Source organism: Pseudochaenichthys georgianus, chromosome 11 (assembly GCF_902827115.2).
Source record: "Pseudochaenichthys georgianus chromosome 11, fPseGeo1.2, whole genome shotgun sequence".
NCBI lineage: Eukaryota > Metazoa > Chordata > Actinopteri > Perciformes > Channichthyidae > Pseudochaenichthys > Pseudochaenichthys georgianus.
In genome coordinates this window covers 22,955,495-22,982,179 of record NC_047513.1, presented here as the reverse complement: position 1 = coordinate 22,982,179, position 26,685 = coordinate 22,955,495, and the positions used below count along the sequence as shown (strand labels likewise).

Sequence of the window (26,685 nt, the reverse complement as noted above, 5' to 3'; positions counted from 1 at the left end):
ACCAAGTTGAAAAGTTAAAAAGTATTTTAATCAAAAGATAATTAAAGTACGAAAGTAGAAGTACTCATTATGCACATTTCAGAATACTATCAAATGTTTTGATTATAAATATTGATGCATTTAAGTTTTATCAAATCAGGTAAAGGTGCAGAATTGTAGTGGGGTGGAAGTAGAAAGTAGCAAAAAATGGAAATACTCAAGTAAACTACAAGTCTCAAAATTACAGTACAGTACAGTACAGTACAGTACAGTGTACAGTGTAAGTACAGTGCTTGAGTAAATGTACTTAGGCTAGTTACTTTACACCACTGAAAAGCAGCCATTCATCAGCCACTACTTATATAAAAGGAAGTCACAGTACAATTCAGTATGTTACTTGAGTAATATCCACAGAAACATCTACTACAGGCGTGTCGCTCATGTTCTGACTCACATCGTGGTTTTGCTTATTTTACTTTACGAGACAACCATCTTTTTCCATCCAGATGTTGAGCCAATGAGGAGCCTCTCTGTTTCCAGAGAAGGAAGGAGGCGGAGGAAGGAATGCTGCAGGATGCTTATTATTATGGCTGTCAAACCCAGTGGCGATTAGATAAAACATCCTTTTTCATGTCAGATTAACGACGATGGTAGGCACCATGTCTGCTGCAGCTGTCGCGGTATGGCTTGGTTCGGGTACGTATCGAATAAAAACTCGGAAATATCCGGGAATTTTCAGTCGTGTTGCCTTTGATGCGGCATCCATGCTAGTTAGCTAGCTAGTTAGCATGCCCCTGTTTAGTTACTGTGCTCATTTTTTCCAAGAGGCAGAGGAGGAGACATAAAAAATGGCTAACAGCAGACAGCTGTACCGTTATACAGCTGGAGTTCCTACACAATATACTTTAAAAAATGTGTTTGAAGTAGAGGATTTGTATAACGTCATACGCTGTGTTGTGTTTTATTCAGCTGTAATTACCTTTGAGAGATAGCCTATTTCCCTTGGTGCAGGCCTGTGTTCATAGACGACCAGGTGTCATATGAATGCCTAATTAGGTAGCTATGCGAGATTAACATTTTAAATTATCCATTATCACCTGGGAATACACATTTGTTGTACAGTGTAGACAATGATCTGAGTTAGTAGTTTGTTATGTACAATTAAACTAATCCACTTTAATACAACAGCCTTGCAAAAACTATAACTGTTATGAAGTTTATAATGATAGTCATTAATATTGTCAAATGGATTCATACCATCATTTAACGTCCATTTACAATTACAAAATCATCCTACTATTACAAAAACAACAGATAAAAAAGGATTACACTTGTCTTAGAAAGACAATTTTATATCATTTTATCTTGTGGTACAACTAACAAATGATTTAATCATCAGGTAATATGTTGATGTTCTTTGACCCTACTTTATTCATTTTTTTACTTTCATTTCACAAAGTACCACCATATCCTCCCATTTTAGAAGCTTTTGGTTTCTGAGTACTACCTTTATAGCTGACTATAATACTCATTTTGTAGCAAGGCTGTACTTAATAAACTGGCAACAAACATAATGTGTATACAAACTTGTACCATTCATGCTTTTATTCATTGATCCAATAGTTTTCATTGTGCATGCCTATGATGTCAAACATGACACTTTTCATGAGAGAAATGCCCATAAGGAGCTATCCGGCTTGAAGCAGAGAACAGCCCTGGACAGAGATGGTGAGTGGGTGTCTGCAGTGGTGCACTTCACGTGTTGACCTTCTGTCCCCTCCCCCGTCATAACACAGTGACACGCTCAACTGGTTTCCAAATAATACTGGCGTTATTGTTTTCAGTTGTCCGCTGTCTCACAGACTTGGCCCACTTTTGCTGTAACACTTTACTGAATTAATATGTCTAAACCTTGTCCTCGCTAAAAGTAGAGTTGACCCTGAATCATTAACTTTGAGACAAAGGTAAAGTATATCTTCTATTTAACCTGATACTAGTAATTAACTCATTTACGCTTTTTGGAAAAGTCAGTGATTTGCTTACCTTTATAGAGCGCTAGAAGATTAAACTGGCTGTTACATGTCGACTCTAGTCTTAAGCAACATCCTTCTGCTTGTTGTGACACAGACTACTTTCACTTCCAGGTCTGTGTTAAGAACAAAGCTCAAAGTCATAATGTGCAGAAAACCAAAACTGGTCCAAACAGTAGCAATCCTTGTTGTATGTGCTCTCCTGCTAAACACCTCCTGACCAAGACAACGTGGCAAGACAATGAAGCTGATTCAACACAACTAAAGAACATCCCTTCTTTGCCACTTCCTCGGCTAGCTTGAGTCCTCAGTTTGCTAAAGCCATTGAAAGGACAATGATGGTTTATTGCCTTACGCTGCCAATGGTGTTCGTAACACTCCTGGGACGTCAGTCGGTCCAAGGTCAGCCCAGAAAAGAAAGAAAAAACCTGGTTTACTCCTCCCCACATGGCAGTTATCTACTAATAAGTGAAAGTGTGTCAGTTTATCAGAATGATGTGCAATGTATAGATATTACTCACATGCTAGTTTGTATGTGATCCACTTAACAGGGATATGTAGATTGTAGTGTCTTTTCTTAAATTTCTTCTTCTTCATCGAGAGCTAACAGGTTAGTCTTCAGTGGAGAGTCCAGTATTAACCTTTAATGAGTAATGTATTATGTTTACTAGGAGTGTTGTAGTCCATTATCTCGAGAAGGCTTGGCACAACGTCAGCCCACTACAATTAAGCAGATCTGATTAGCAGAGCCTCAGTGTAGCTTAGTTAGTGATCTTAATGGATGGTAAATACTGCAGCTGTAGCTGATGGTAAACCACAGTCCAATAGGATCCTGTAAGTGAGACTGGCTAACACTGGGCTGCCGGCTTGTGTTAGACCTAAACGCCTGTTGTTCAATCGGAGCTTTAATATCGATAGGCCAAAACACATTTCAAATCCCATAGGTCATTTCCTATTCCTGAGACCATTAGGTGAGACCAGGCCATCTGGGCTCTCTTGTATGTCTCATCTGTGGACGTGCCACACATGTTTACACCGCGTCCAGTTGGTCTCTGAGCAGAACAGAATAGCTGGTACTTGACCTTGACTGGGAGTGTGTGACTGGTCCTTTGTGCGGGGAAGAATTGATGAGGCCCAATGCGTCGGGGGATAGAATCCGAGTGTGTGCATTCAGAGTGGGATCGACTTAAGTCACCGCAGAGGACGCAGTGGTGCGCTGAAACTGAATGAGGTTTTACTCTTGGTCTTTGAATCAACTAGATCCTAATGCCACGTGTGCAGGAGTAGCAGGGAGATATGGTCTGGATTAGTCATGCTCAGGTGGTTCCCTCAATCTGGTTTTAGAAAGAGGTGTGGTGGGTTTTATAACCTCAGGTTTCTCTAAGTAACACCGCATTTAGTGGCCTCTAAATGCTATTGATTGTATCTTACTGTGACGGAGCCCTCTGGGATATCAGATAGATGTTAGAAGCTCATATTCTCTGTTTAAAGCCACACAGATGTATGTAGTACAGTTCAACATACACACAGGACTGTTTTATAACTTCAGCTGATCTGTGCTCTTAGATTGCAGTTAGGCAATTTGGCTTTGTAGATGTGGACTTCCTTAATAATCTGCAGCTTACTGTCTCACCTAATCTTTTATAACCCCTTTGTGCACCCTGGTAATAGATAACGCTGAACAACCAAAGATCAAATACTGACTTCCTCTTTCACGGAGACGGATTAAAGATGTAAATCCTGCTCTATTACTCTGTTCAGACGAGACTCTCCTTTGAAACCCACCTCTGTACAAGGAGAGGGCTCACAGAAGAGGCCCTACTTTATGTTAGGGTGCTGATGACAGTTATGTAGAATATGGTGGTTTGATGCTAATTCAGAAGATGAAGCAGGAGATAAATCTACAATATTTTTCTGTGGGAAGGCATAGCTTTCCCATCTCTTCTTGCATTTGCTTTATGTGACTGGAGTTATATGTCTGCTGGCGAGCAAAGTTCAAATTCTCGTTCACTTTGCTTGCAATTCATACTGTAGCACAGATCTCCATATTTCCTCCCCTCCTCTTGCCATTTTGTCTACTCATTCTTTCTTCTCTTTTTCCTCGTACATTCAATCTCCCATGGTGATTAAAAAATGGAGTGCCCACCCACTGAGGGAAAGAAAGGGGGGAATAAAAATGAGAAGACAGAAATGCTGCACAAAAACGCTGCTTGGTGGTTAAAAAAAACAAGTATTCAAAATAAAAGGAAATTGTAAAAGGGAAAGATGCAAAGGAGAGGGCTTTTCAAATAACCTCCATTGTGTACATATTGTAAAGGGGCTGCCATTTTACTAGAGATGCCCTTCACGAATAAAGACTAAATGTTAGTGCTTGAAATAGAGTGGGGCTGAACAGAGAGCATAATGGAGACAGAGTGGGAGGCGGGCATAAAAACAACTCTGTTCATTTTGAATGACTCTCATTACTGCTGCTTTTTCTCACAGTACCCCTTTGGCCCTGAGATTTATTGTTCTGGATTAGCAATTTGTACAAAATCATAGTCTTTCCAGCACCTAATAATTTGGGTTTACACCCTTCACACTTGTACTGCATCCCTGTGTAACGTGGATGCTTTTACGTAAAAGACAATGTACTGTAGAAGCAAGGCAAGAAAAGAAGACAAATCTATCATTGAGCAGAATCGCTTCTCAAAGTGTGAAGGGGTTTGGCAGGTGCTAGTAACCCAAATATTTGCTTCGACTGTTTTCACTTCTATTAACGCCTACACTTATTTTCTAATTAGTGCTTCTTGCAGATCATTAACGCTGAACAAAACACAGAAAAAAGTAAACGTTCTTCTTTCCGAAGCTAATTTATTTTCTATTTTGAAATCTACATTTCAGTGGTCAGCATCTTGTCGAGATCGCATGCAGACCGTAACGTCTACCCATCTGCAGGAGTGCTGTTCGTCCACGTTCTGGAGAGAGAGTATTTTAAAGGAGAGTTTCCTCCCTACCCAAAAGCAGGTATAACACCATCACATTCTACACGGATTATTAGTTTTGACACTTTTAAACATCTTGACTAAAACATTTGTACAGTCTAATTGTTGGCACAGCCAGTGTATGAATGCAGCACTGTACTGTCCATTCATCACATTTCACTTGTAGAAAATGCTTGCTCTGGCAACCGGATTTCAGCCAATGGGTCTAAATGTACATTACTGAATTGCCGGGGACCCATAACAGAGCCCTGGGTCACCCCTCATTAAACTGCTCTGCCTTCAGGTGATGCCAACAGTGACCCGATCACTTTCAATACCAACCTGAAGGGCTACCCCGACAGGCCGGGCTGGTTGCGCTACATCCAGCGCACGCAGCACAGCGACGGGGTTCTGTACGGCTCCCCCACCGCAGAAAACGCCGGCAGGCCCTCCGTCATAGAGGTGGGACGGTGGAGCTCTTTCAAAGTGAAAAAGAGAAAAGATGGAGGGATTTGTGTTTCTGTTTTATATGTGAAGGCAGGAAAAGTGTTTTCACAACTCGAAAGCATTACATTTGAAGAATTTGACTTTGAAATGTAAGACAGTATCACACAATTATAGTCAAGGCACATACATAAAGGTAATTGAGTAGTAACACATTGAATTTATTTTGACTAAGCACAGCCGATTTAGCAGTAGAAAAGTGCAATGTTGCGCTTTGAGTCTTTAACATAAATTCCTTTATGTTTTCTTATGCTTTCTTTGTCCCCCATAAGCTACTGTAGAAATTCTTTTCCCAAAAGGCTTAGCGTTCCTAGTGGCACATGTGCCTCTATACGAGGGTCTCAGTTGGGTACAGAGCCCGCATAGGGTATCTAGCTCAGCTTCGTCCACAGGGCGGCTGCCATATAAGCTGCACTGATCTGGGTTTAAACGTTCACTCCTGTGTGTCGCAGATTACAGCCTACAACCGACGCACTTTCGAGACGGCACGGCACAACTTGGTCATAAACATCATGGGCACAGAAGGTAAGAGGCACCAGCAGGGGGGCTTAGAGCAAACACAGATCAGACTGTGCAACTCCTCTGATTAAATCCTCAGGGCACACTCAGAGCGAGAATCTTCCCCGAGGAGAAAATGTGGCCTTTGATTACTTTTGTCAACAAGAACTAATCAATCATTTTTCAAGAAAAACAACATATAGTATTGATCAACTCATGTGTTCCATCGAAACAGTACAATTCCCTAAGTCTGCCTTAGACCTTGTGGCAAGAATATTTGAAATAGAAATATATAAATAACTAATAAGTTGGTTATAATTAACCAGTATTATATATTGTGGATTCTTTAAACACACAGTCCTGCGTTGGTGCAACATTAACAATTGTCATTACGGTACGGCTATAGTCGACAGCCGTTTCTTTTTGGCCCGTGTGGCTGCACCCAACATCTGTTTTGTTGCACCACGGCTGGTTGACCGGTCGCGCTACATGCAGCACACAATATGATCTGAATTGGTTGAACGCTAAGCAGATGTTCGCGCCGCCAACGTGAAATCACTCCTCCTTTTCTGTGATGTCATGTGCCATCTGGCCCCAGACGGAAGCCAAATTGTATGCACAGTGAAGCAGACACACCAGCGTCTGCGGGTGAAATCTGTCTCATCGAAGCAGCAGTCATTAAGTATTTATGATGTCTTAGTCAGCAGAACACCTTGTAGTTTGTGTTGCCCTCCTGTCTTCTCTCTCCGTCGTCTCACTACCATTCACCTTAATCACCCTTTTCTCTGAGACTCTCTTCTTCTTCATCTCTATGCACAGAGTTCCCCCTGCCCTACCAGGCGGAGTTTTACATCAAAAACATGAACGTGGAGGAGATGCTGGCCAGTGAGGTGCTGGGGGACTTTCTGGGAGCGGTGAAGAACATCTGGCAGCCTGACCGCCTCAACGCCATCAACATCACCTCGGCACTAGACCGAGGGGGCCGCGTGCCCCTGCCCATCAACAACCTCAAGGAAGGGTGAGGGTTTTTAGGGTTTGGCTGGACCTGTATTCAAGTTTTTAATACTGGAATAAAGCTGATGCAGGAACGGCTAGATACGATTTTCTTTCAAGGCTCATTTTATAGCACTTTGCATTACGTTTTCATTGTAAAAGTGCAGGATTAGTGCTTTTAGGTATACTACCTCTTGATTACATACAGTAAGCATTAGGTTTCTCCACCTCTTCACATCTCTCGATCAAACATATTTGTTATATTTTCCGCCCACTCAAAACATACTTGTGTTTTATTTAATTGCGGCCCTGGGATCCACAGTTCTCTGTGAATTAGATGAGTACACATGCCATCAGCGCTGACAGATACCGTCAGTGTGTGTTCAGAGGGGAATAGCCCACATGAATTGCCATAAGTTGTGCAACAAAAATTCATGCTGACGGTTTAAGAAGATGAAAGCATATACAAGAGCGCTCAGTGGAGGAGAAATGATTTGACTATATCAAGCCAGCATAATAATGTAAAACGACGCTCCATCTTCTCCTGTCACGCTTTGTATTTCCCTGTCTCCTCCCCAGAGTGTATGTGATGGTTGGTGCTGATGTGGCCTTCTCATCCTGCCTGCGGGAGGTGGAGAGCCCCCACAACCAGCAGCGCTGCAGTCAGGAGATGGAGCCCTCCATCAGCTGTGACAAGAAGTTCAGAGCTCAGTTTGACATTGACTGGTGTAAGATCTCTCTGGTGAGGATTGGACAGATTCCCCTGAATTTAAAGAGGCCCGAGGGAAATGCTGAATTAACTTCACCTTATTTCTTCAGGTTGACATCAACAGAGTATTCCCGGTATATATAACCCGTCCCGAGCCGGGCAACGGGATCCTGCCTGAATTTGGGTTGTACGACCCCCCCTCTGAGACTCTGATGAGCCGGAACTACTTTTCAGACTTCCTTATCACGCTGGCTGTTCCCTCCGCCGTGGCAGTAGTCCTCCTCTTCATCCTCGGCTACACTATGTGCTGCCGTCGGGAAGGGTTGTAAGTGTGCTTGGTCTTCTTTTATGCACCAGACACTCCGACAAACATTTGGGGAAAGCACAGAAACGGTTAAAAAGAGCTATATGATAGTCAAATGGAAAAACAGGATGCATACTAGGACATTGAGATAAAAGCAATAATCTGGACTAGAATTGCAGCTTGTCATAACCATCATTTTCTATTAAGTTCTCCATGAATATCTGTCGCAGCTTTTTGTTATTTCCATCATGTCCATCTTGATGTTTTGAAGCAGAGCCATGACATCGATCGCCATTCATCCACGATAAATCCTGTCATCATTCTCCATCATTTACAGGCCGGGAGAGACGTTCCCCCTCAATGTTCCACGCTCCCATCACCATTTCCACTCTTTCTTTACCCAAGCGTCCATTCACTTGTGTGTAGATGTCTCTTTAACTATCAATATTAGTATTTAATTCATCCATTTTGTTTTGTTTCTAGGGAAAAAAGAAACATGCAAACACCAGAGTAAGTGTTTTAAGTCTCCTGTGTTTTTCTTTATTTTGGATCTGTTTCTGTCCCCCACTCTGTCTCTTTGGTTTGCAGCTTTGTCATCTATGTTGTCATTGAACGCTTCCTCATGACCATTCATGTGCTCATCTGTGTGTTGACATCCATTCATCCAACGGGCTGCTCAAAATGAATAGTAATTCAGTAACAATAGCTTGAAAAAAACCTACATCTTGAAGACTAAGAACATATTTTGAGGTCAGAGAAGTTAGGAGGTAAGGGAGGTTGTATTGCTGTTGCGCATGCATGAGTTGAGTGCAGAGCTCCCCATAGCAGATTCAAATTGATTGCATATCAACATACTTTAAAGGGGTTTCAGATGACACCAACAACACAAGCTACAACACATGTAAACGCCACTGCCTCTCCCCTCTCCAGCATCCAGCTGGTTCACCACAACTCCATCCAGAAGTCCTCCAAGGAGCTGCGGAGTATGTCTAAGAACCGGGAGATCTCCTGGCCCCTCTCCACCCTGCCCGTCTTCAACCCAGTGAGCGGCGAGGTGGTGCCGCCCCTCCACCCCGACAACTATGAGACCACCAGCATGCCCCTCATGCAGACGCAGACGTGAGTTAAAGGAGGATTTGGTTTGTCTGGAGGGAAATGCATGTGAATGAATAAACTATGCACACATGCACCGGAGCTTATTAGCATTTACGCAGATGTATGGCTTATACAAGTCGTTATATAGGGGGAATATTTAAGTAAAAACAATATCATTATTGTCTAATCTTGTTTTCTGTGCCACTCACAGTGCCTTGTTTACAGCTAAAGCTGCAGCAGGCCTTTAGAAAATACGACTAGAGCTTAAGAGGTTCAAGCTGTCCCATGATATTTCCTAATGGGCTTGAAAAATGTGCGAATATAAGTACAGCACAAGAGCCTTTACAGCACATGATACTAAAGGCTCTTGTGCTGTATGGGAATGTCTGTCTGTTGATCACAATGTCGTTGTTATAATTTCAGGAATCTGCAAAACCAGATTACAATACCACAGCAACGGCCATCAGGTGAGTAACAAGCTTTGTAGAGAAAGAAATATGCCTCACTCCATCTGTAACATGCTATGGTAATATTTAATAGTTCATAATAATAAATAACTAATAATTCAGACCAAGGGTTTAACTAGTTTACATTTGGGTGTTCTGATGTCTTTTACATTGGATAAGGTGACACCAATAATATAAATGCAGTCTTTGGAGTTTGTGGTTACTTAGCTGTTTCTCTTATCAGCCTGCCCTTAGACTATCTCTCGCCTGCATTCGTGTTAAAATACAAGCATCCAGACTTTATTCATTTGGACATGGATTATTAAGAGCAAATCATTTTTGCTACGACTCTGTAAGAAATCAGGCTCGAGAGCTTTTCCTCGCGTCGTGGCGCTGAGAAATCTGAACATTTGGAGTGTGAGCGCCCTCCTGTGTGCACGGTGTTCAACTGCATGACAGACCTCTCACTAACCTGCTGCTCTCTCTGTTCACTGCTAACAAAGGAGATAATTATGTCATGTCAACATTTCGAAGGCTGGAGGTAGGTGCTGCAGTCTGTTTTTTCAGCTCATCTCTTCTGCTTAAAAAGACTAACAGCTTTCTTTAAATAAACATGACTGTTCGTTAGCCAATAAAGTGGTATAAAGCCAATCTGTATTCCTTCCAGGTAAATGGTATTCCTGAGGAGAGAAAGGTGGCCGAAGCACTGAATTTGTGACCAGAGACAACGGTGTTTGATTTCATATCCATCTTTGTTTTATTCTAACATGTGTGCCAATCTGCATGCCCCAGAAGTGTCTTTGTCCAAATGCACTTACACTTTGAGGAGTGGGTGTGACGGATCAAAATAGCGTAGCGATTTCTAAAGTACATTTTAATATTTTGAAATAATGTATTTGTAAATGTTAAGACTTTGTTTGATTAAGACTTGCTTTGCACGATGGACCTCTCAGAGGAAAAGGGAGTTTTACATAGAAATGCTTTAGTTGTCAGGTGTTATAAATATGTGTCACATGATAACAATAAATCCATTGAAATCATTTGTCTTTACTGGTTTCATCTGTTGTCCCAATAATAAACAAGACACTAGTAATGAGGACTTACACAAACGGTATATTTTGTCGAAAAAAACCACATTTTAACAATGTACAACAGAATAAAGGCATTTATAAATAATATGGATACGTTTCACCTTTTTAAGACATCACAAAATGTTTAACATGTAACATATGTCATGAGGCCCTGCTGCACATGGGTATAAATAGTTGTTGCTTTTACTCGACAGAAAGATCTGATAAGGCCTGAAACAATTACCAAATGTATAACTGTTGATCAGTAATAGACGAGGAAACATCAGTGAACTTCGCGCCATAACCGAAATTGCAACATGGAAATGCCATTCGACTTTGAACTGTGAGGTGATGAGTGGTTATAGAAACACAAATTTACTTCAATCTTATTCCGTTTAAGAACACAACGGAACCTGCACATTGTTAGCTAAATTACCAGAAGCCCCAAAAATCAACAAATTGCTCCACTTTAAAGAAGAAATGAATTCTATGTGGACCCATATTTTTCCTTTAAAAAGGTATCTATATAAATATGTAGAAAGCAATCAACTAAGCAACCCTTTACGACCTCATGGTAGACGAAACATGAAACTCAAAATTCATAAGCAACACAGCTTGGATTGTACAACACTATACTTTTTTTTTTTTTTTTAAACCTATCATTTACCCAATAAAAAATGTGCTCAAGTACATAACATTTCTGCACATATTACCTTGTTAAACTCATTATGCATTGGAGTTCACTGCTAAGCTGAAAAGAAAATGCAGGTCTTCAAATAAAAGTGATCATCTCTTGGAGTAAATGTCTGAGGATATATAGGCAAAGCTACATAACCCATTTGTCAAAATATACAGTATGTGTTTGTAATATGCCTTCTAAGCTCAGTCAAAGGACTTGTTTTTTGAGATGTTGGCATGTGGCAGTGATGCAGAGTTTAACAGACGGACGACCACAGGCTCGATGTACTCTTGTTAAAGCCACTGAGAGGCTCCGTTTGGATGCATTGAGTCTAAGAAAATCACTTTTTCACTCACTGATTAAAAGAATTCACCGGCTGTGCCCGCACATGGAGGATTTATACTTAGATTTCCTATTGTACTGTAATATGTGCAAGGCGGTACATTTTCCACGAGAGCTAAGAGGCATGTTTTTAAATGGCAATCAAACTAAAAACACTGCTAAAGCATTGCTGTATAAAATAAAGTCTTTCACTCTATCATACAAATATACACAGACTATGAAGCGAGCTGATAGGACAGACGGGTAGTAGACTGTAAAGGCTCGACCTCCACAATGCTTCTGAGGCAAGTGATCATCTACCAGATGCTGGGATGGGTACAAAAGTGACTCATGTAATACTTCCTTCACAAACAGCAGTCATGAGCGCAGAGTACAACATAAAACAAAGCCCAAAAGAAAGAAAAAAACATGTATAAAATATACGCTTAATTTAAAATCATTAAATACTGTACATATCACATAGAATTTCAGAGACACAGCAGGTGACCAGTGACACGGCACCTTTCATCACAAGGCGAACATTTCAAAAATCACAAAGACATTAGCAAAAATATGTCGAGGGATTATTCAACATTTTAACAATTGCACTCCAAAGTTCGACTGTTTTTTGATCAAACAAGTGAGCTGTTGGTCCATAGTTTGCATATTCAGATATCCAACACTGTTTTAAAGTCAACAGAAGTACTGTACAAAGTTGATCATGGAAATCAGCACGTTGTAACCATTTTTTAGACATCTGAATAAGTAGATTATGGATCCTCCTGAGTGAAAACACCTTCAACTGCTACGGCCAAATGGACGGAGTTTGTGCCTAGTGATCGCTTCCAGAGTGGAGTAATAATAGGAAGTATTGTAAGTGACAAATTAAACTTCTTATTAGTGTGTTTGGCTAAATAGGAGCAACGCTGCAAAAGATTCACACGGCAAGCACGAGGTCTTGAATGAGAAGACCTCTTTTTGTTTTACATAAAATCTCACATCAATTTCCTCCGCTGTTCTTCTCATAAATCCAAATAATGTAAACGTTGTTTATTTTTTTTTTCTTTGTTACGTTTCTTTCCCCCCGCATTTTTCCTCTTTTTTTATTATTCAGTGTGCGACTTTCACAGCAGTCATAAAGTTCTCTGCTCAGACCCCCGTCCTCCCACGGGCCCCTGTGTTGTCATTTAATACAACTGAGGTCCCTTCCTGTGGCCCTCGGTAAGCTATAACACCGGGCCGGCTCCCGTCTGGGGACTGGACCTCCCTTCAACCTCAAAAAGGGGCTTGGCGAGTCTTCCCCTGCCCCAAACCATCAAGACATGTTACCATCAGGCGCCGGGTGTTTTGTGGCTGCCCCGGGACAGCAGCAAGACTCCCAGAGTGAAGACCCCCACGGCCCCAGCCGCTTCAGCAGGGCCACGTTGTCTTTGGGGATGATCACCTGGGCCAAGTCGTTGGTGATGAGGGAAATCTCATGAGCCACGCAAACGAAGATGAAGGTGCTGACCAGGATGTTCAGCGAAGGGTTTCCGGGGATCAGGACCAGAATGCCCTTGGTGTCGGCGGCCAGCCAGATGTGGTACTGGCATATGAACAGCTGGGGGAGACAAACAGAATGAAAAGTGAGGAATATAAATGTGTGTAGTTTCACTTGGCGGCCTCCAGGGAGCTACAGAGCATCACACACAAAGAGCTTATAAGAAATAAAGTCCAGTGTTTTATTGGTTCTGCTTCCACATTTTATCACTGGCACCTTATCTTAGCAGAATTACAGATTGCTCATTTCTTTTATTGCTTTACCGTACCCTTGTATCATAGCAGATTTGTTATGTAGCACTATATAAAGCACATTTTATTATGTTGTAATACCATGTTATCACCTTGTTGTGTGCAAAGGCCTCTGACATTGGATTACATTGATTATTAAACTCTTTTATTTAACTTTTCCTCTATAGAATGCCACAGTGACGCGTACGGAAACCCGGAAGTAAACTCCTTCCGATTCCTTCGACAAAAACCAATGCAATTTCTCCATAGGATTTTGGAAAATAGCTCTAACTACTTTTATACTTTTCTAATCATAAATCTATCGATTATAAATCTATCAATTAGATAATTATAAAAGTAGTTAGAGCTATTTTCCAAAATCCTATGGAGAAATTGCATTGGTGTTTGTCGAAGGAACAGGAAGTGGTAAAATGCTAACTTACTTCCGGGTTTTAGGACGCGTCACTGTGGCACTCTATGTTGTATCTGTTAAGACTGTTCTATCATTGCTTGTCTACCCATTTTAAATGTGTCTTGTGCTATACTGTATATACATAAGTTTATCAATATATTTATCCCTAGATCTGGCAGCTAGTCGCAGGAATATAATATATGACCTACCTCTAAGGAGATCTTGCCAAACCACGCAAAGAAAGAGCTATATCCAGAGCGGGCGTAGCCAGGAATGTTCCTGATGAGAATGAAGGGCCAAAATCTGTGAGAAGAGAAAGGACACATTTTGTATGACATTCTTATCCAGGCAAGTTTATTTATATAGCACTTTTCAGCAAGCGACAATTCAAAGTTGCTTTACAAAACTAATTCAATACTTTTAGGAATATAAATACAGTAAAAACACATGATATATCTATAATATAATGGCATTTTACAACAGGCATTAAAAGCAAAGATAATAAAATAGGTATACAATACATGTTTAAATGGCATGCGCAGTGCGAATATGAGCAGCTCAATTAAAAAGCAGCCAAAGAGATGTGTTTCAGTCTCGTTTAAAAATAGTACGAGTTTCTGCAGACGTGCATGATTTGGGTAGTTTGTTCCAGATTGTCGGGCCATAACAGCTAAATGCTGCCTCTCTATGTTTTGTTTTTACTCTCGGAACCGATAGCAGACCCGTCCCAGAAGACCTGAGGCACCTTGATGGTTCGTAATTATGTCGCAGATCAACAATATACTTTGGTCCTAAACCATGTAATGATTTAAAACTAGCAATAGTACTTTAAAATCAATTCTTTGGCCCGACTGGAAGCCAATGTAAAGATTTCAGAACCGGACTGATGTGATCCACTCTTTTAGTGTTAGTGAGGACACGAGCAGCGGCGTTCTGATACAGAGTCCTATAACACTCAAGTAAGAGTGATTCACAATCGCTACGTCAAGTCTCAGGGTTCTTAATGAAGTTATCTATTGCACAACTTCACCAGCGTCCCCAGTGGTAGTGGCCAGAACTATCTTTAGCAATGAATTAAGGCAGCTCCCTTGGCAGTCATTTAATCCTGTAATGTGACATGAAATATTTCTCGAGACAAACATTGGTTTAATAACGACAGAACATCAAAACATACCTCTGTCACGAAAATAGACGGATAAAGAGAATCTACCTGCACCACAGAGATGTAAGGATGCATCTCGTTGCACTCGGTTTTTGGTTTTGCAGCTGCTGGCCCATATGGAGTAAGTCTAGAAAAATAAGGGGAAAGGAGAAGTTAGGTAAACATGTTGCAATTAACAGCTTCAACAAACGGTGGTTGAAGTAGTTTGGCACAGATATACTAGTTGGTTCTATTCATTCGTACATGATGCTCAAATATTGATGTTAAAAACAAACACCTGTAGCCCAGCAGGAAGCAGGATGTGAAGTAGGGCAAAGAGGACATCTCGTAAAACCGGAGTACATGATGCCGGTACGAAATGATCTCATCACATTTCTATTGGCTCTTTTAATTAAACGTACGTATTATATTTGTCTTAAAAAGGTCTAGTTAATGGTAAAACTTCCATTTAAACGTTAGGGAAATGAGTCCGAACATCCCTAACAGTAACTGACCCTGACCCCTGTGTTACCATTATCTTCTAAAGTGCCGTTGTTTATCAACTAAGGTCATTTTCCATAAGAAAATAGAGCTGCACGACGGAGCAGGTGACAGCAAACTGGAATAATGAATCGAAACCTCAGTACTGTGACGAGTCTTACAATGAAGGAGACGACAGAGAGGAAGAGGAGCACGTTAGAGATCGTGGGAGAGAAGAGAGCGTCTCCTTTGCCCTCAAACAGCACCATGCGCTTCTGAAGCACCAGGTAGAGGAAGGCAAACAACATGCCGTGGATCACCACCTGCAAAACAAACATCAAAACCAGTTTCTACAAAGTTCGGTTCCAAGCTTTTTATAATCTGCAACGTTTTATAGTTCTAAGAATGTGTTAACGTAAACACTGAGTACTAATGACGGGAGCAACTGGAGCCAAAAAGCATTTGACTTACAAATCGGTCCAGCTTCCATCTGAACCACCACTCGTGGACGCTCCCGTTCAGCTCAAAGAGCGTGGAGATCGGCCACACCGCGAAGATGTGCTCGAAGAAACCCTGGACACCAATGCATGAATATTAAATAGGCAGGGCTTCAAACAAGGAACACATCACGTACAAACTATGGGTTAGTGTGGCGGAAACTTCTGAAGCAATTGCAGGGTCTATGCAGGAATCCTGAAGTCAAATGTGAAACCTTTTAAGACCTTTTTTAAGACCCTTTCCGTACATTTTAAGACCTCATCGCCACTTGGAGTTTTAACCGGTTACATTGGCGACTCACTTTACCTCACATGTACTCTATACAGTATTGATCGTCCTTCCTCCTTGTCTTCCAACCATTTGACGCAGACTTGCATTTCCCCATAACAATGTTGTTTAACAACCGGCGTAAACAGACCTTCGCACGCTATCAAGCAGTGAGCGTGCGACGTCCTGTTCAGATGACGTCACATCCAACGGGATGCCATCAATAAACTACACAGAATCACACTACACACCTACGCCATGATTACATTCAGGCAGACTGAAGAACACAACCACAATTTATATACTTATTGAAAACAAGCTGCAAAATGTAAGACCTTGGAAAATGCGGTTTAATACTATTTAATAGCCTTAATTTCCGCTAAATTGATTTATCAACTTTTAATACTTTTTAAGACCCCGCGGACACCCTGAATTGGAGTCAGGACTCACGCAGCTCACACGGCGGCGTGCGTTGAAGCTTGCCGGCAGGCGTGTCTGAAGCTCGACCAACAACCAATCACATGAATCTCCCACCCCGGACACACAAGCACGCGGTTGATTGGCTAGAGCTTGTACTGGCATATGATTCGATTGGCTGACGCTTCCGTCGAAGCTTCAAGAGTTGAACATTGCTCAACTTTTGAAGCGAGCAAAGCGAAGCGACGCTCCCACAATGCAGTTCGGCAAAGCGTGACGTCCCCCCATTCAAAGTGAATGGGCAGAAGCATTGAAGCTTCAACGCACGCCGCCGTGTGGACGGGCCGTCAGAGAGACACGAGGAAAGCTGGAGCTTTGATGGCAAACACTGATGGTTTATTTGGAGCTTCGGCCGGAGAATTCACAAGACATGTCATGGGCCACGAGTTGACCACACGGTAGAGATGCCACAATCAATTCTGAAGAACCCTCCTGTAGCTCCAGGTTTTAACTAGTTCAGAGTGTAATAATCAACATTCTTCAATAGATAGACTAAACAGCTGAGGACACTGAATCACATTTGTTGTCGCTTATGGCTCGGGGTCATCTACACCTCGAGAAGGATGTGTTCCAGGTGTCCCATAACAATAACTATCTCTGACAGAGAGTTGCCCGGTCATAAACTGGTAACATCAACAATATGCTAGGGCAGCCCCTCCTTAAGGGAGATAACGGATGCCCGAGGCTGGGCATCTGCGTCAGAGGGCGAAGGAGGACATGCAGGGGAAATTATTCCCCAACAGTTAGGGTTAGGAATTACTTTAAAATAGAAACCTTTATTTAATTAAATCCAGACATATTCACAAATGATAAAACAGTCATCTAGTTTGCTTCATTTAGGCTAAAAGTCATAAATGTAATCTATCACAGCATTATTGTAATTTAAATAATGCTATACATTTAACTGTGATGTTTAAAGACATACCGACAGTATTGAAATGAAATGAATATAAAACCTGCAATATATTGTAATTCAGCTTTTTGGGAGTTTTATACACATTTGAAACTAAAGTGAGGTTGCAATTCTTACAGGTGGCATTAAAATATGTTTTGAATTCACTTACCTGGGAAAAGGCAAAGATGCAGATAACTGTCAGGAGTCCCAGTAACTTTGCCAAGATCCCAAGGTGCCAAAAACCACTGCCTGTTCAGAAAACAAAACAGTAATTGGCAAAACAGTTGATTTAAATGCAACCCCCCAGCTGCCGTGTTTGACAGGCATCTCATTTATTGAGTAGAAATATGAATGTGTAATGACGGACATAGTCTAGGACTTTCTCCCATGCAATTGAGTGCAACGATAAAAGCAACAGTTTTTTAAAGCTGCATCAATTCTGCCACCTACCGTTAGCCTTCTTCTGGAGAATCTGAGGCCACAGGGCCATCGTGGCGTAGATAACGGCAAACCAGAAGGTGACCAATGGGACGAAATAATAAAACTGGTAGGGTCTGTTCATCACCACGCACAGCACCAAGACCAGGAAGTTGAGACGGAAAAGGACCTGTAGCGAAATGAACATGAAAACATTAAGAGATCAATCTTAGCATCAGAGATAATGGTCCATACCAAATAACTGTATGTTTGTTATCAACATTTTTTTTCAAAGTCAGCTTTATTGTCAAGAATTCTACATGTTGTACATCCAGAAATATCGTTTCTCGAGGTCCTATAGTGTGACATATACAGTGTTGGGAAAGTTCACTTTCTACATGAACTAGTTCAGTTCACAGTTCACATATTTTAAAATGAACTAGTTCAGTTCATAGTTCATAATTCAAAATTTTGAACTAAAGTTCATGGTTTCAAAAATGAACTAATTTATAGTTCATAGTTCTTTTTTCAATAAGTTGCTGCGAGCTATTATTTGTCTCCTGTACGATGTTAATGGGCCATTTCAATTTTTACAATATCCTCAGAGGGCCGTACAAGTTATTGACCTCTGCTTAAAAAAACTAAAATCACAGCTCATTCATTTCATTCTGTGCAAAGAAAAAGCAACCTCCTAATCCAGATATCTCACCATGACTCGCGTATGCATGCACGTGCAGGGTGTGGCGTGACCACCTAAACAGAAAGATAATTTATGGACACAAGATGTGTGCAAATGTATTTAGTTTCCTATCCATGTGAACATGGTTTAAGTGGGGGGGACCTAACCTCCTCTAGAGGGGTCCGGGGGGCATGCTCCCCTGGGAAGATGTGTTGCACTTTGAGAGCAACATTAGGAGATCTATGGACACATCTCTCAACACCCAAACACAACTGTAAGCAGATTTTCTTTTAATTTATGGATATTTGACAAATCACTACCCTTTCAAACTGTATTCTTCTTTATTAATAACTGTCTTATAGTATTTTATACCTGTTTACTTTATTCTCTTATTTTTTTTATAACTATAATGATCATATAAAGATGTGCCTTGACCTCACTGGTTGGAGAAAAAGCTTCTTATATTCGTTAGCATAGCGAGCTAACCAGATGCTAATGACAACAACACAGTTATTGACTGTCTGATCAGTATGACAGATGAGCAGATCGCCACTGGGCTTACAACTAAAGACACAGACACGCAGAAACTGTGGCATGTGTATGGACTTATCGGTACTGCAATTTCTGAAGTGCTGGAGTGGCGTTCTGGTGCTCTCCGTCAGAACTGCACCCCTGTCAGTCGAGACATATACCACGTGATGACACGTTAGGCTCGTGTTGTGTTCAAGGACCCTGACCTTGGCCAGGAAAAACAGGTACTCGCTTGTTTAATTTTTTTGCGGTCTAGATTTCTTTCATTTTTTTATTTTTTGCGTGTGTTTATAAATTACCTCGAGGGCCGTACCAAATTGTCTCGCGGGCCGTATACGGCCGGAGGCCGGAGGTTCCCCACCCCTGCCGTAGAGTCTCACTCTGAGCGAGTGCTGCTGCAGCTGCTCTCGGCTTCGTCCATACTAATTCATTCATTCATTCAATGCTCGCCGGTTCCGCGGTTCCACATTGTTTGTTGTGAGGAGTCTGATATATTTAGTATATTTATATTTTAGTGCGACAGCCAGGGGTGACAGGCGCGTACGCGTCACAGGCAGCTTGCTGTTGCCAGATTGGGTGGTTTTCCGCATTATTTTGATAAGCCTTTTCGGCTGAAAGGCATATGAAATCTGGCACACTTTTGAACGCCGTTATAATACAGTGCTGAGAATGAACGCACGTTTGAACGCCGTTATACAGCGCTGAGAATGAACGCGTTCTCAATTACGTTCATCTAGCGGAAATACAGTACGTTCAGTTCACGTTCGCCCAAAATATGAACGCGTTCATGAACGATCGTTCATTGAACGCGTTCAGGTACATCACTGGACATATATACATCCAACAACAACAACAACAACAACAAAAAGGGCCTAGATAACCGGGGTATACAGTTTTAAATGTTAATAATATGTTAAAGTGTTCAGCAGAGATGGCAGAAAAGTGACTGGTGCTGGATGAGGGAGGTTGGGGGTGTGTGTGTGTGTGTGTGTGTGTGTGTGTGGGGGGGGGGGGGGGGGGGGGGGGGCAGGGACACACTGTATAATATAGTATAATAATAATATGATGATTTTTAATGAAAACAATTATATGATGGTATTTCAGGCTTAAGTACAAAAGTTTACTAAGAGCAGTCACACTCCTGAATACAAAATAAAATGTGTTTAGAGCTAATGTCTCTGTTTAAAGTGTTACCGACTGTAAACTCACCTGGCACACTCTATACAATCCAAAATCTCCTTTCAGCCAGAAAAAGGAAAAGTGTCCATAGCCGGTCTGAAAGAGGTACGCTGCCACCAGCACCCGCACATGCATGTACACTGGGAGGAACTGGAAGACAGAAGATCATTGTTTTATGTCAAGTATGAATATACATTGTTGAAAATAATCTTATTCATTTCATGTATATTAAAGACTCACAGCGCTGGCTCCAGAGACATGATAGATGAGGATGATCAGCTGCATCCAGCCTTTCCATTCGTCTGTTTGCTCTCGGTTTAGAAATTTGGTCTGTTTGAAAAAAAAAATATATATATCATTGTAAAAGAAAAACAATCAATCATTAAACTTGGTGTGTACTTCACCACCAACTACAGTAACTGTACAGTAACAACTCAAGTAAATCCTTTTTTTTGTGTGAATTCCTACTATTTAAAAAATGCACAGATGCCTTTCTTATGTTTTTACACATATTTTAAAGATTCGTTAGACTCAGATCTTATAGAAGAAAAACACGTTATAAAACTGCCCATTAGTAGATCATTTCTGTAAGGTTTCTAAAAAACAGATTTATTAACAACAGGGAATGCACCTGACTGGATATTGTTGAGATGAAGGTGTTTTGTTGAAAGTTGTTTCACCAAAACAAAAAGAATACAGAACTCAGAAGCACCCTCTCACCTCCTTGCTGTTCTCGTAGTAGAACACTCCCAGGACAATGATGTAGACGAGAGGAATGAAGAACGTGGAGTGAGTGTAGAACTTCTGCTCCTTCATGAACACATCTGCCCTGTCACACAGATAGAAATATCCCATGATGATGCCCATCCTGCCGAGGGCCTTGAACAGCTCCTTGGGGCCCGGGGCGGCACCTGCAGTCGCCGGCTTCTTCTCCTCCAGGCTCTCCACGTCCGGGGGCACATGGCGGCGTTGATGGTTGTTGCCGAGGACGTGGAGGACGACGAAGAGCACGGCCGAGGCGAGGAAGAAGAAGGCTGACAGTTTCTGAACGAGGGTTGGGGGGGGCACTGTCTGGCAGCAGGAACCGTCAATGGGGCGCAGCTTGTTGTTGCACATAGAGTTCATGAGGATCATGGCTCCCTGAGAGGGGATTACACAGGGGGGAACGTTTTGAGATCCTTTACTGAAGTAAAAACACTATAAAAAAAGTATCCAAAATAAGTAGAATTCCTGCATTTATTTATAGCCTAAAAGTATTAAGTAAATGTAACTGCATTATAAAAACTAAAACAACAACAGGCAGCACAATGGTCTAAATTATTAGAGTCGTATTATTGATGCATTCACATGTAAGCATTTGAATGATGTTGTCGGTCAGACTGCTTGATTGTTTCATGTGTATCGTTTAATCTTTAAATAAAAGTACTCTGTATAATTGTTCAATTTCAGAATTTAAATGTATTACCTCCACCGAGGTGATTATGTTTTATTTATTTGTTAGCTGGATTAAAAACAGAAACAACTGGCCTGAATTTTCATGACATTTTGTGGAAGGTTACTTTTCACTTTCGATAACATATGGCCATGTTGGAGCAGTCACATAATGCAAGTACTATGCTGTCACAACATCTGAAAATGAACCGTTGAGTATTTCTAATTGCCAACAAATAATCTTAAATTAAAATAAATCCTGCTTACCACATTCCTGGTGCTTTCAGGCAGGTGCAAGCCGTCATCTGACTGGGCGATAGTCTCCAGTGCAGCCTGACGGGCCGCAGCCAACAGCCTGATCCGGGACCTGCCGTTACGGTTTAGCACGTCTGCCGCTGCCTCATTGTACTGCTCCAACTGTTGGTTAGTGATCATCTTCCTGTCTTCACTCAACACCTCCTCATTTACTGGGTCTAAAGGATAGAGGTGTTTTATTGCAATGCGAAGATTCAATGTTTTGTTCCATCATAGGCACTAATAGACTGAGGATAGGATGACCTTTATTTTAGGTCAACACCCAAGTGAGCATTGCCCTGGTTCCCTATAGAAATAAACGTATAAGGTATAAGCAAACTACGCCATGGTTGCATTACTTCAACGCCAGTCCAATATGCACGAGTGAAGTATTTACTGACAGATTGTATGTTGTAATGTAAACATATCTTAAGCTTGTGTTAACCAAGACCTTGTTTCAGATATCTGACCTGTTGGCTTTCAGACAAGGGAAATTAAATGAGAACTCTTCCGGATTTAAGAACACATTCCTGCAGCAATCTATGGTAATCCCATTTATATTAGTCGCAGTAATCACATCAGAGACTTACCACTGTGGTAAAGGGAACAGGCAGTAATACCTAGGTGACAGATCATAAATGAAGCTGACGTTACCTTGTAGAACCCAGTAGACCTCTCCGTGGTCAGCCAGCTTCTCCAGGTGCACAGCGATGGCTGTCAGGTTGACTTTGTACTGCTGCAGTGTCTCGCTGCTGCCACTGCGCAACTTGATGGACCACTGTGGTGAATGGATTAATGGAAGAGATTAAGATGGACATAAATCAGAGACCACCTTGTTTTTGTCTACCGTGAAATGTGCAAGCATTGCTAATCACTCATTTATACAGCTTACTGTTGCAGATCCAAGGATGACTACATCTGGCTTTAATGAACCTTCCTGCAAAACACGAGAGCAGTTGAATTAGAAAATCAAACTTGTTTTACAACTCAAAGACAATGTTTAATAATGCTCCCTACTTGTAGTACCGGTTAACGTTTACACTTACGTGTGTCCATGATATCAAGCGCTCCTTCATGGAATTATTTGCCTCTGGATACCAAAGGAATTCCTACAAACAAAGAGGGCGTAGATGTTGAATCAGAGAAAGATTTTACAGACTTGAGAAAAAGAGATAAAAACACATCCAAAAATCGCTTACCACATTGACAGAGGAACTTTTGTGTAGAAAGGAAATGTCCTCATGCTGCACACATGACATGTGGACAAACAGAGAGAAAGACTGTTAGGCAAATATAGTTCCTCTTTTTCTCTACAGTACATCAGACCAGACATAAAATAGTGACGGCTGCTGCGTGATTGCCATGCATACTAATGCTGCATTATTTGTTGAGGATATGTTTTGCAAACCACTTGATATTAACGTCCCTGTAGTTTTGTACATGTGTTACTCTCTGCCTGCACTTCCAAACAAGTATTTGGTTGGTACCTTGAATATAATGGTTTGATCCAATACTTTAAGTTAATAAAGTTTTCAGGATCTATTTTTGCACAAAGGCGTGCTTAACATCTGAATGTTGTTAACACAATAAAAATGCTGGGCTTATATGGTGATCAGTGTTTATGGTTTATATGGTATTCTTTGTCATAATTACCTTGTTTCCAACTTCTCTTTGCTCAGGGTCAATAATTTTGATGAAGGAGTAAAAAAGCTGCCTGATCCGTGAATCGCCCACAAAGACCACTTGCTTTGGAGCAAGGCAGTTGTTGGCTTCACTGTAGGACAACAATTACAGTGAGGAATCTGAAAACTGTGAGGCATAACAACTGCAGATAGCAATCATTCAAGTGTTGGGTTGTTCATACTCCACAATCTTTTCTCTGACAAAATTACCCATCCACCCTTACAGACAGACACACCCAAATAATAATTGCCAATGCCAACCATTTCTTTCTTCACCTTTGTCTCAAATGTACTGTACATATTGTGACCAGGCCCAGTTAGAATGACTCACTTGCTTTTGTATTTGTGCATCATGCAGCCATACGGCTGCCATACGTTCTCCCCCAAGTATCGTCCTTTGGAGAGCAGCCATTCACATGAGTCTCCGCCTGAAGGCAAAAAACAGAGAACTCCCCAATAAGACCAAACAAAAAACCGCTGCTCTTGCTTTCACTCATAGTTTCTCTGTGACTATGACTAAAACCTGCGGTCTCAATAAGACCCTGTCTTTTCATTCAGTGCTGTCAAAAGACTAGAATACAATACAGGGCTCAGCTAGGGGCCATAGTAAAACATAAAGCCATCAGCAATTTAGCTCAACCATAAATCTCTCCAGCTATTCATTTGTGTGCACAATGAATGGAATCATCAGCAACGGAATCAAACTATAGAAAGAGACGAAACTAAGGTTCTGGGGGCTGGAGAGATCTGAGGACATGAAGTGTCATCGCCAGGAAAAGCAGATGCAATCAGTGTGTGCAGTGGTCTGAGTTTCCTATCCTTTTACATGAACAAAGTCCATTCTATGCAAACCAAATGGAAGGCGTGTGTATGCCAATAAATATGCATTTATAACCAAACCACGGGCTGTCATTAGTCGTAGGATGTGTGACAAGAACAATGACATCCAACCTGTTGTAATCAATTCAGCAAATACATCTTTATACGACCAAGGCAACGCAAACATGTCGAGGAACTCAATTTGTTTGCGTTACTACACATCATTACTTACAGGCTTTATCGACGGTTTAGCGTGCATATGTGTACCTAACGGAATTGAAAATATATCCTAAAAAGAAATATCCCATGTTGTTAATGGTTGGCTCCATAAACCTACACATGTCTTCTCGAGCAGTAACACATTGTGTCTTGACAGGAGCATGTAAACACAGCTAAATGCAGTGTTAGCTTTATCCAGCTAAGCTAACCAGACAAAGCCGATTTAAGTCTTCGCAGCTAAGTGACCAATGGCGAATTAAAGTGTATACATGGCACCACGTATTTGCATTGTCTTAGACTTGTAACCTACATGTCACACCTCTACACGCAACACTGTATAACAGCACTGTACTGACCCGCAAGATAAGTACTCGCAGAAACAAACAGCTAGCTAGCATTAGCATTAGCTGATGTCAAGTGTTTTCTTGTCTGCATCAACAGAAACTTTAATAAACCACTTACCTCCATAGTACCGCGAAGCTGTGTGGAACACGATGAGTAAACTGACGAGTACCAGCGATATCAATTTGGCATTTTTTATGGTGAAATGTTGATTTATTTCGCGTTTGCCCAGGCTATAGGCCAGGACCGCCATCTTTGCTCCTCCATGACAACAAACACCTGTGCGGTGTAACAGCGGCGCTCCTCCCTGTGCACCATCTGCCGGGGCTGGGTTCAACAACACCGCCTCCGTATGCTCCATACCCGCTGGTTAAAGCAGGTGCAGATCAAAACAAGTACATAGAGGTCTATACATTATTGAAATAATCCAACAAACAACTATAGTCGGTTTAGAATATTGTATCGGAGTTTAAATTCTGCAAGAGGAAGAGTTTGAAGTAGTCTTCATCGTAAGGGAAGCGAAGCACTGGTTAGCGGGTGATCGGGAGGTACTGTGGCAAGGTGGAAATTATAAACAGATAGTAGGACTGGCGTTACTTGCGGAGCCTGTTTAGAGTTACAAAGAACAGAGAGGTGGGAGAAGAGGTATCTTGAATGTAGGTCAAAGTTGAACTAGGTTTAGGTATGCTATTTTACTAGTAAAAGTCCTGCATTGCAAATGTTACTCAAGTGAAAGCATATCAAGCTAGTGACTTCTCCGACCGGCCCACATTATAATAATTAATGCATTAATTTGTTTATCAAATCTTGCAAAAGTGCAGCTAGTTTGAATTATGTGTTATTCTGCAGTGTGGCTTGTGAACATTACTCCATGGTGTAAATAAAGTCTTATTTAGGCTAAGTGTTATAATTAGTCAAATTTGAGAGGTAACTAAAGGTATTAAATTAAAAGTAGTGGAGTAAAAGTACAACATTAACCTCTGAATTGCATGGGGTAGAAGTACAAAGTAGCAAAACATTGGAATACTCAAGTACAGTAAGTCTCTAAATAATGTAATTCAGTTCAGTACTTGAGTAAATGTAGGCTACTTATTACTTTACACCCCTGTAAGTACCCAATGAGTTATACAACCTATGATTTACCACTGAGCAAAGTATAACAGTGTATTGTGTGGTAGAATACAGTTATAGCTGATCTTGCAGCTTGGATGTGGCTATATTAATAGAAAGCTGTTTCCTAGACTGAGTTCCAGTGCAGTCATTTGAATAACACAAGATGATGGAGATTTTTAAATTGCAGTAGTTGCAGTAGTTTTCAGATATTTTTCCTAGTTCATTGTTTGTTCTTAATTTTTAATTAGACATTTACACTGCGTTTATTGTGTTTGAATAGTATTTAGAATGATTTTAATCCATTGTGTGGCTTGACTGGATTAGTCTACAGTCAATGTAGTTTTTATGTTTAAAAGTTGTACTGTGAAAGGCTTTAGATTTTCTAGTCTTGGTTCTGTAAAATTGAAAACTTTTCGGGGCTCACGTGTTGTACAATCAGTCATTAATA

At 41.2% G+C, this 26,685-nt stretch overlaps 2 protein-coding genes across 5 annotated transcripts; one reads left to right on the top strand and one right to left on the bottom strand.

Moving 5' to 3' along the window:
* Positions 1-390: 390 nt before the first annotated feature.
* Positions 391-10,561, top strand: sgce (sarcoglycan, epsilon). 4 transcript variants are annotated; one of them, XM_034093883.2, is made up of 13 exons: positions 391-675; positions 1,603-1,707; positions 4,893-5,015; positions 5,277-5,434; positions 5,929-6,001; positions 6,794-6,992; positions 7,547-7,709; positions 7,787-8,001; positions 8,464-8,490; positions 8,911-9,099; positions 9,499-9,542; positions 10,025-10,062; positions 10,189-10,561. In XM_034093883.2, exons 1-13 carry the CDS (start codon positions 627-629, stop codon positions 10,237-10,239), a joined length of 1,434 nt encoding a protein of 477 aa, XP_033949774.1. In that variant the 5' UTR covers positions 391-626; the 3' UTR covers positions 10,240-10,561. The 4 variants fall into 4 exon arrangements, with proteins under 4 accessions (XP_033949774.1, XP_033949775.1, XP_033949776.1 ...); XM_034093884.2 differs by lacking the exon at positions 8,464-8,490 and having other exon boundaries at positions 393-675; XM_034093885.2 differs by lacking the exon at positions 10,025-10,062 and having other exon boundaries at positions 394-675.
* A 53-nt stretch (positions 10,562-10,614) lies between these two features.
* Positions 10,615-25,689, bottom strand: casd1 (CAS1 domain containing 1). Its single transcript, XM_034093897.2, is given in 20 exon segments — positions 10,615-12,996; positions 12,999-13,191; positions 13,983-14,076; positions 14,967-15,028; positions 15,030-15,062; positions 15,577-15,717; positions 15,866-15,967; positions 17,701-17,780; positions 17,982-18,138; positions 20,368-20,487; positions 20,578-20,667; positions 21,058-21,477; positions 22,036-22,241; positions 22,717-22,840; positions 22,955-22,999; positions 23,109-23,171; positions 23,262-23,306; positions 23,716-23,836; positions 24,076-24,172; positions 25,245-25,689. Coding segments are annotated over 20 exon segments (2,508 nt in total). The 5' UTR covers positions 25,486-25,689; the 3' UTR covers positions 10,615-12,922.
* Positions 25,690-26,685: the final 996 nt, after the last annotated feature.

Bases quoted from the DNA above. Each gene is read 5' to 3' on its own strand.
- sgce (XM_034093883.2), top strand. From the start codon at position 627: ATGGTAGGCACCATGTCTGCTGCAGCTGTCGCGGTATGGCTTGGTTCG. The intron at 8,002-8,463 runs GTAAGTGTGCTT...TTTTGTTTCTAG, and splicing joins TGCTGCCGTCGGGAAGGGTT to GGAAAAAAGAAACATGCAAA. The intron at 9,543-10,024 runs GTGAGTAACAAG...CTGCTAACAAAG, and splicing joins ACCACAGCAACGGCCATCAG to GAGATAATTATGTCATGTCA.